Source organism: Mus pahari, chromosome 10 (assembly GCF_900095145.1).
Source record: "Mus pahari chromosome 10, PAHARI_EIJ_v1.1, whole genome shotgun sequence".
Taxonomy (NCBI): domain Eukaryota; kingdom Metazoa; phylum Chordata; class Mammalia; order Rodentia; family Muridae; genus Mus; species Mus pahari.
Window position 1 is genome coordinate 107,072,434 of NC_034599.1, and position 9,656 is coordinate 107,082,089.

At 38.8% G+C, this 9,656-nt stretch overlaps 1 protein-coding gene across 34 annotated transcripts in view; it reads left to right on the top strand.

Moving 5' to 3' along the window:
• Clasp2 (cytoplasmic linker associated protein 2) overlaps window positions 1-9,656 on the top strand; it is a 187,584-nt gene that overhangs the window by 75,023 nt on the left and 102,905 nt on the right. For 27 of the 34 annotated variants that reach the window (XM_029543096.1, XM_029543102.1, XM_029543097.1 and 24 more), the window contains one exon: window positions 3,225-3,371. In XM_029543096.1, coding sequence (XP_029398956.1) covers window positions 3,225-3,371 — 147 coding nt within the window. Of the gene's footprint in view, window positions 1-2,642; window positions 2,852-3,224; window positions 3,372-9,656 lie in introns of those variants that run through there. The other 7 variants (XM_021206878.2, XM_021206877.2, XM_029543121.1 and 4 more) reach the window with 2 other exon arrangements.

A 9,656-nucleotide genomic window follows, 5' to 3' on the forward strand; every position in this document is an offset into this window, starting at 1 on the left:
TCTTTTTTAATTAATTAATTAATTAATTAATTTATTATATGTAAGTACACTGTAGCTGTCTTCAGACACTCCAGAAGTGTGAGTCAGATCTTGTTACGGATGGTTGTGAGCCACCATATGGTTGCTGGGATTTGAACTCCGGACCTTCGGAAGAGCATTCGGGTGCTCTTACCCACTGAGCCATCTCACCAGCCCCCTCTTTTAGTTTTTACCCTAGACCAGGAATTTTCAAATTGTTGCATATGGGCAAATCCTGGCTAGCCTCTTGGTTTTTATCCATGACACTGAAGCAAAACCAAACACACGTCTTTACAGTTTGTGTGTTGTTTTGTTGTTATCATGTCATAATTGAGCAATTGCACGAAAGTACATTAGTGTATAGATCTTAAAGCCTATATTTGCCATGTGGCCCTTTTTATTACAAAGAGAAATTGACCAACCTCTGCTATAGAAGACTGGCTTGTACATGATTATTAGATGATTAGATGATTAGTAGGTGGGGTATCAGGCTGCATCCTCACAATTTCTGATGTAGTACAATGGGTTCATACCCAAGAATTCAAATTTAGGGGCCTGTCAATATGGCTCTGCAAATGAAGATGCTACTAAGCATGATGTCCTGAGTTCAGTCTCTTGGACCAATATGACCTCCATATGAATGCTATTGCACAAATACATAAAATCATAAGTGTGATAATCATTTAAAGTGCATCTCTGACAGACATCATGCGATGCTAAGCTTTTATTTGAGTACTACATTTTGGGGAACACTGCCATAGATATTAAATTAGTAAATGCAGCTGTGATTTCCTGTGGTCTCAGTAAATTGCGTGTTGAACATCCCTTACCTAAAATGCTTGGGACCAGGAGTGTTTTCAGAGTTTTGTCTTTTTTTCTGTGTTTCGAGTATTTTTATGAATCTGTTTACCTGAACATTCCTAATCCCCTAATTGAAAATACAAAATGGTATCATATCTGAAACTTAGCATTATGTTATGAAGAAGCATTGAATTTTCCAACAGTTCCTAGTTTTGATTTTTAGAGACGCTTGACCTGTTGTTTGTGTGTTACTTGCCAATAATGTTGAAATCCACGAAGCCCTTTAACTTGCCCTTAAGAGCACAGCTTTATAATAACTGCAGACTCTCAGCAAACGGAATGTCTGAGGGCAGTGGGACGAAAGGGTACCAGTAAGCTGTGATACGTTCCTACCAGAAAGCCGTTAAGGAGCAGAGTGAACTTCCAGTATTATCTTCTTATCTAGTGAAGAGAAATCTGATGCCACAGTGGATACTGTACTTCTTTCCTGTTGTGTGAGGATTCAGAACTGATGGGTTTAGTTATGGATTTTGAGAGTGTTTGTAAGAGCCAAGGCGAAGGCAGTCTTTACAGCTGGGTACTGATTATACTAATACATTGGTTTTGTGAAAATTTATTATTTGTTTCTTGGAATTTGTATGCTTAGCTTTGTTATAATTTTTTTAAAAAAAATACTAGTAGCTTGAGAATGTTAAGAGTTAATTTTTTTAAATGGTAAGGACACTTAGACTTTTCAGTTCTTGTATGTATAAGATAAGAACACGGTTTCCATGGGAACTTCTGCCTCCTCTTTCAGTGCCTGACTTTCTGTAGATTTTTGTGTCTGTTGTCGTGTGCGTGTTTGTGTGTGTGTGTGTGTGTGTGTGTGTGTGTGTGTTTAATAGTTAACCAAAAAAAGTTTATTTTGAATTGTTCTGGTTTCTTAACAGAATGATATATATAAAGCACAAGTTTTAAGCTCATTAATTTCTCCATACTGGCATCCTAACGGTGTTATGGTAAAAGAATGTTTTATTTAAGCTAGAAGAATTTGAGGGTGGGAGGTTGAATGTAGAAGTGATGTTAACAAAACATTTGCTGAAACAGAATGTGATTTTAGATTATTTTTTTCCCATTAACAATCTTAAATTTGTTGGGGTCTTGTCTTTGTCCCTATCTAATAGTTATATTGGTGGTGAGTCCTCATGTATTCAGAATGAGTGGGCATTTGTAGAGTGAGAACAGAAGGGACAGGAAGAAAATTGTCACATATTGATCTGAAGTCTGTGGTAAAGCTGCTTCTCTGCCTCACCCATCTTGTTTGCCATGGTTGGTTTGCGCAGGGTCCTAGAGAAAACGGTTTGTCAGCAGAGTGCATGGCATCTGTCTTGTGAGTGGAGGAGGGAGGAGTTGACTGGAGACTGTGGGCTTGTATGTGAGGCGAGGATAGCAGTGTCACCGTGCGTACTCCGGAAGGAGCCTCGGAGTCACTTAAGAGAAGAGACTGCTTGCTTTCATTTCTCTTGTTACCGTAGGCAGCACATTGTGAGGTTACGTACAGAGTTAATTATGTACAGCAGCGAGCCCTGCTGTTCCCATGCTTTCTGATGCAGTAGCACCCAGCACAGTAATTACTGCCTAAAACCGAATGTCCTAGTTATATGGATTTTCATATGTAGTAAGAAAAAACAGATCTAGATTTATAAACCTTTAGTGTGAAATGCTTTTACATTTTTTATAGAGGATACATTGTAAGTGTATAGAGGATTTTTTAGATGCATGGAGAATTTTTACCTTTCATCAGGCAGGAGCTGCCATAAGATGATGTCACCTTGCAGCTGATTGGCTGTTGCAGCACCTAGGGCAGGGAAGAGAAAGAAAAATGCCGGCACAAACCTCAGTGGTTGTTCTGTGGTTGTTTCTATCTGTTTCTGATAGAATCTTTGATTAGTATCAAATTTACTGTATTTGGCCATGTGAACTATTAGGAGTATTCTAGGGTGAGGGAAATTCGGAGGAATGAGGCGGCTGATTTGCAAACGGATCTGTGATTGTAAGTTGCAGAATCTGGGTATAGGAATAAGGCAGGGCGTGCTGAAGATTGACTATGGGAGGGGCTGGCAGAAAATGCTTCTATGAGCAGCAAAAAAGAGAGCTGCTTTGACTGCTCTCAAGTTTATATGCTTGCTTTAATGTTTTGACTCTGTATGTAGGAAAGTGACAATATGGTATTTTTATTTTAAATCACAGAGGTTATTTTATATGGCGTTAACCAATATATAAATATTTATTCAAAGTGTCTTTTTTTTTTATTGTGTATCTTACCTAAATAATGATTTTATTCATAGCTTTATTTATGTTGAGTCATAATGGAAAATGGAAAAAGCTTGCTTCCTTAAGTATTTATTTTCTTATGCTTTGTGCAGATAAAAGCTTTGATGATGAGGAATCAGTGGATGGAAATAGGCCGTCATCAGCTGCTTCAGCCTTCAAGGTTCCTGCACCTAAAACACCTGGGAATCCTGTCAGCAGTGCAAGAAAGCCTGGTTCAGCAGGTGGCCCTAAGGTTGGAGGTAATGCAAATGCGTTTCAGGTCAATGTGCATGCTTCATGCATTGTGATGCTCAGTGCTTCAGAGCAGTGTGTTATTCATTACTGCAGCAGAAATGCAGGGCTGGAGATAGTGTTGCAGCATAGAAAGTGTCTGCCTTCTAGAAAATGACTATTATAGATCGTTACTTCCGATAGGAACATATATGAATTTGTATTTTCTTTGGGTACTTACGTTTCAGATGCCAGTTTTAAAGGAAAGATTCAAAGAACCAGATTTTTTGGTGTGTGTCTTTTTTAAAGGGAGTGGTATTTCAGGACTGGGTCATTTTTGGATATTGTAGCTGTCACAGCTTTGAAGTGCAGAAATGTAGAGTATGATTTCACAGTTGCCTAGATGTAATAAATTAAATACTCCAATACTCCAATATTTAAAATGGTTGAAGATACTGAGTAGTTTGTCACAACAGGAATTGGCTGATGGTGATCAAGTAAAACTGCCTCAGATATGGACTCTGGGTTTGATGATAACAAATAAGAAAGTGGGGAAGCAGGTTTTACACAGTGGTGCAGCACATCCTGAGCTTTTTAGAACTGTTCTAGCTTGCCTTTAATTTTTTTAATGGCATTTTTTTTTTCGTATACTCAGTAGGATCCATGAATATCTACCTGGTGTGAGTTTCTGCAGGATCTGTCTGTCAGAATAAGTCTGTAAGAGCAAATATCTATTTGAATTCTAGAGGTCACTCATCTTAAAATACTGACATGTGTGTACAGTTGCACATACACACAATACCTTGCAAATGTTTTGTTTATAGTAATTGATATGAAAGTGAAGGTCTTGACAATTTTTGTGTTTTATCTTTTTGTCTGTGGTAGTCTGATTAATGACAAAAGGGAAAGGAAAATAAAAACTGCATGCCTACTATTATGGTTCTGAAAGAAGCTGTGTTCTATTTCAGCACATCCAAACATGATTCCTAAATCATATGATTAAAAATATAAGGGTGCTTCTCTCTCTCTCTCTCTCTCTCTCTCTCTCTCTCTCTCTCTCTCTCTCTCTCTGTTAAAAAAAAATGGGGGGTGGGGGTGGTTTCTGTATGTAGCTCTGGCTGGCTCACACTAGCTATGTAGACCAGACTGGCCTTAAACTCACAGAGCTTGCCTGCCTCCGCTTCTGGAGCGCTAGTGCTAAAGATGAGCAGCACCGGTGTGGCACATTTTACCTTTCTGCAACTCTTACATGTCATATAATTAGAAAGGAGGGTAACTATTTTTATGTTGTTTTGCAATCCAGAAGTGTGTTCTGCAGTATTAGTACTGTAGCACAGGATGCTCTGTTACATGTCTGGTCCTCAGGAAGATACATGTGGTAGTCTGTGGTTTCTTCTCTAACAAATAGCAGTGTTCATTCGTTACAGGGGAGGTTTTTCCTGATCTTTAATTACAGAATTACAGAATTCTAATGTGATAATTTCACAAAACCTTTGCTAAAAATAAACTATAATAAAAAATATGAATTATACTTTCTGTGTATATATTTGGCATAATATTTAACATTCCTATGAATCTCGACTAATGGTTTATAGTTAGTTCTGGTTTTATGAGTTAATTCTGGAGTAATTATTTGTCACAGGCCACATGGTTCTCTGATATGAGAAGGTTTTTCTTGAAGGACTGACTTAATCCCCTTAGCCTGCAGTTGGCAGTCTGCAGTCCTTGTAGGTAGGATAGTGTGAGGTAGGCATTGTATCATCCTCCTAGACAGGGACTCTCCCCACTCTTCTTTCTCTTCTTTTTCCTCTTCTTATTCTTTCGCAGTCGCAGGTTCATTCTTGTTTCTCTTGTTATCGATGCCCACTTGATTGTTTGGTTGTGTGACCCAGGCTGACCTCCAAATCATAATTTAATGTGCGTGACTTACAAGCATGAACTGCCATGCCAGGCAGCTGTTCTAAGAAACACGTGCCTGGCCAGAGGATACTGATGCTCTGAAATTAATGCATTCTTGGCTATCAGTCTTTCTTTAAAAACTTACCCATAGATGCTCTGGTGTTGGCAGACATGCTGATTTTTAAATTAGCTGTAGGGAGTTTTCTTAGAGTCACTGCATCATCTTTATATTGGAAGGAACCTTGGCCCTCACAGAGCTCTGCATAGTAATCCAGATGGTGCCAGCTCCGGTGTCTGAGGACACGAACAGGCTGTAGTAGCTACAGTCACGAACAGAAGTCACATATACTAGCTCTAGTGTGGAGATGATGTCTTTTTAGTTATTTCCACACATACCTGTATTTTCTTGAGAAGACAAAATTGGCACTACTTGTATTATATCATTTTGTATACTTTTTCTACTTATTATTTTATGCTGTTTTATCATGGTTTTAAATTAGTCAAAAAAAATTTTTTTTTGATTTTTCGAGACAGGGTTTTTCTGTATAGCCCTGGCTGTCCTGGAACTCACTTTGTAGACCAGGCTGTCCTCAAACTCAGAAATCCGCCTGCCTCTGCCTTCTGAGTGCTGGGGTTAAAGGCGTGCGCCACCACGCCCGGCTAAAAATTTTTTTAATTAATTAAAATTCATGTCTAGATATTTGGATTGCCTTTAATTTTTTTCTGCAGCTGTAAACTATGTTGTCATTCTTTCATGTATATCTTTTAGCATATCTCTATTGTCCTCCTATGGCTAAGTTTTTTATTGATGTTGTTATTTAGTTATTATTTTTTAGTGGCCATGTAATGCCTTGCAGGTGCCTGTTACTAAAGCATTCCACAATGCCTCTGTTTTTTGAGGGCAGTAGAAGAAAAGGACTTGTGGTAAACAAAAGAAATACAAAGAAATCTAATTACCACCAGTCTTTTCCTATCCCTTGGGCTTCTGAAGCCTGAGCTGGCTGGCCCTGAACTTTCTATCCCTCGTGCTCAGCATCCTGAGCACCTGCATTACAGTTGTGCTCCACTTGCTCACTCACTGGAATGACTTTCTAAAGCTCACTGGATGAGAAGATAAGGAAATTTAGGTTGTTTTGTTTGTTTGTTTGTTTGTTTGTTTGTTTTTTATTTGGCAGAGTTCCCCAAAAGTATCATAAACCTAGTTGTGGGTAAAGTAGTTCTTAAGGAATGTGTATGTTCTTGCTCTCTTGATCCCTGTTTCTCCACTCTCTTCCTGCACCTCTTCTGAAATGCTATTGCTTATATTCTTTTCATTTAAGAGCTTAGTGCTTTATTCTTCTTAGTTTAATTGATGAACAGCTTTGAGTCTGCAGAAATAAAGTAACTTACATAGAGTTGAATATTTAATAAGCCAGAAAAGTATAACAATTATCTTTTTGTTGCTGCCACACACTTATTTCTGTGGATAAGTAGGGTTTTGCTGGCCCTGTGCTCCAGAATTCATCAATGACCAATAGTGACCAAATAGTGACCAATAGTGACCAAATGTGTTGTTCTGGGGCTTGGCAAGTAGGACTCCAACAGGACACAGTAAGAAAATCTGTGACTTTTCCTTTGTAAATGTGAAGATCTTTAAGTATTTTCTTGTTGAAATGGTTCCCTCTTGGTATCTTTTACTTCGGGGTTGTTTCTTTTTAATGATTGCCTGGAGCCCAGGCTAGCCATCAGCTTGATACATAGCCAAGGCTGACCTGGAAAGCCTGCTCTTCCTGCATACAGTACCCATGCCTGGCTTTGAGATTGATTTCTTAGTTAATTTCCTGACTTACAGTGTCTCTATTCCTGTACCAGTTGCTTTGGCTACTGTTTTGAAAATAAGAGAAGGATTGGATGATGGTATAATTTTATTGTTTATAATTAGCTTTAGATTTTGAGGTTAATAACTTGTCTTTGAGACATAACTGAACAAATCCTGTTTTCAAAAGTCCTTTGTCTTTTCTTGCTTAGTTAGTTCCTCAGGTGAGCCAAGTGTTTGTGTTGTTTTCCTTTAATATCAAAGACTACATTGAAATTGCTTTAGCCACACAAATCTCAGCACTCCATAGGTGGAGTCCATCCTGAGCACAGTGCAGCAAGGCCAGCCTGGAGCTGCCTCAATAAGGAATCTGCAGCACCCCTCTTCCTCACAAAGTTTGTCTGTCTGTCTATCTATCTATCTATCTATCTATCTATCTATCTATCTATCTATCTATCTGCTTGTTTGCTATAAAATGTTCTGCCTACATGTATGCCTGTATGCCAGAAGAGGACACCAGACCTCATTACAGGTGGTTATGTGCCAGTGGCCTGCCTGGTGTGAAAAAGTTCTGAAGAAAGGCAGAGATGGGGTATGGAGTCAGGAGTGAAGTTGAAATTTATCTTTCGCGATTCTTCTTTGGTCTAAAACCCTTTGCTATTCTAAGGCTGAAAGCTGCTGGCTTCTGGTAATAAACTCTGTTAGCAGCAAGGGAATTAAGAAGAAAAAAAGCTTTAATTTGTAGTGCTCCCTTCTGGCTCAAGGAACTCTTGATAGTCAGGTAAGAGGCTTGAACTTGTTAACTCTTCCTGTACCAGAGAGAAAAGAAAAGGAAAGAAAGAAATTCATTTACTAAGAATACGCACATACATTCTGGTTGGGCCTGACTACCTGTCTAAATCAACTCCACAAGAATTCATACATGCTTACATACATACACATATACTTACATTCGTACATATAGACAAATAAACATATACATTTATACATTTAGTGGATGGAGCTGAGCCCCAAATACCACACACATACACACGTTTGGATGGATGGATGGGACAGAGCCCACAAGCCATCACTTTATTTCTTCCCTGGCCTTTTTATAGACAAAAGTTCTTAGAAAATTACCTCATAGATAAAATGTTACACCAAGGGGGTTATGAAGGATGTCGAGAGTTAAGTTCAAAGCAGCAATTCATTCTACAAGCTCACTATAGGTTCAAAGCAACAGTTTTACATGTCCTTGCTTTATCATAGTGTACACCTGTGGCTTTATTCACGGACCTGACCTAGAATGAATGTTTTAACTTGATCGCAAATTTGTCCCAAGCCTATTTCTTTTTAGTGTCATTGTGAAAGCTCATTGTATTCCTTATTACACACCCCTTACTTACTATTCTATGAAATGGCACGTTCCTGTTTTTGATTCTAACTTTATTATATCTTTCTGGCAAAACAACTAAAACCATTTCTTAAAACTTTCTTCCTAAAATTATTTGAATCAACTCAGGTGTTCTATAAATCATTAATTCATCTAAACAGTCTTACTTCATGAAAGCTCATCTTTATGTTGATCTGCAGGAAATTTTGCTCGATAGAGTGGGTAATGCCCACAGTCTTTAGGCTATGTAATAATGACAGGAAAAGCATATCAGCTGCAAGAGGCAATCCTGAGATGAAGTCTCTTTGGACGTTGCCTCTCAGGGCTCAGCCATCACTGACCATGCAGAAATGGTGGGCCACCTCCAGGAAAGTCACCTGCTACCTTAGCCTCTCCTAGATGGCTCCTGACAGTTATGAGCTGCCATGTGGTTGCTAGGACTTGGGCTCAGACCATCTGGTAGAGCAGCTCCTAACCTCTGAGCCATCTCTCCAGCCCTCCTCTAGTCATTTCTAAATAAACACCCACTTGCTCCAGAGGCTGCTGGCCACTCCCTCTCCCAACATAGGAGCAGGAGAATTGCTTTTTCTTTTAAATAATAAGCATAACAGGATTCACACTTACTTAATTTCAAAGCATATGTTCTTGATTATAATGCAGACGTTTACTAGTAGATCTCCATATCCTTGTGATGTAGCTCAGTTGGTGGAATACTTGCTTCACATGCATGAAGATATAAACTTAATAAACTCAGTCCTCCTGTAACCCTGACACTCAGGAAGTTTCAGAAGTTCAAGTTACATTGGATGTTTCAGGCCAGACTGGGCTGAGACCCTGTTGACAACGAAACATCCAACAGAAAACCCGAATACCCTTTCTGTATGTGTGCTTTGATTTTATTTTCCTTCTTTATTCCTTCCTTGATGGTGGGAAAAGATCAATTTGACTCAGAAGGTTTTAGCACTAATGAGATCTGAAGGAAGTTCTGACCTCATGTTCAAAGATGGAACCTCAGAATTGACTGCTTTCCCCAGTGCCGCTGTCAGACTTCCTCTTGCACGATTTCTAGGTCATTTCCTAAAGAAAAGTTCACAATACACTTCTTACTTTTTGTCTCAACTAGAGGTTTCTTTTCTTTTCTTTTCTTTTCTTTTCTTTTCTTTCCTTTCCTTTCCTTTCCTTTCCTTTCCTTTCCTTTCCTTTCCTTTCCTTTCCTTTCCTTTCCTTTCCTTTCCTTTCCTTTCC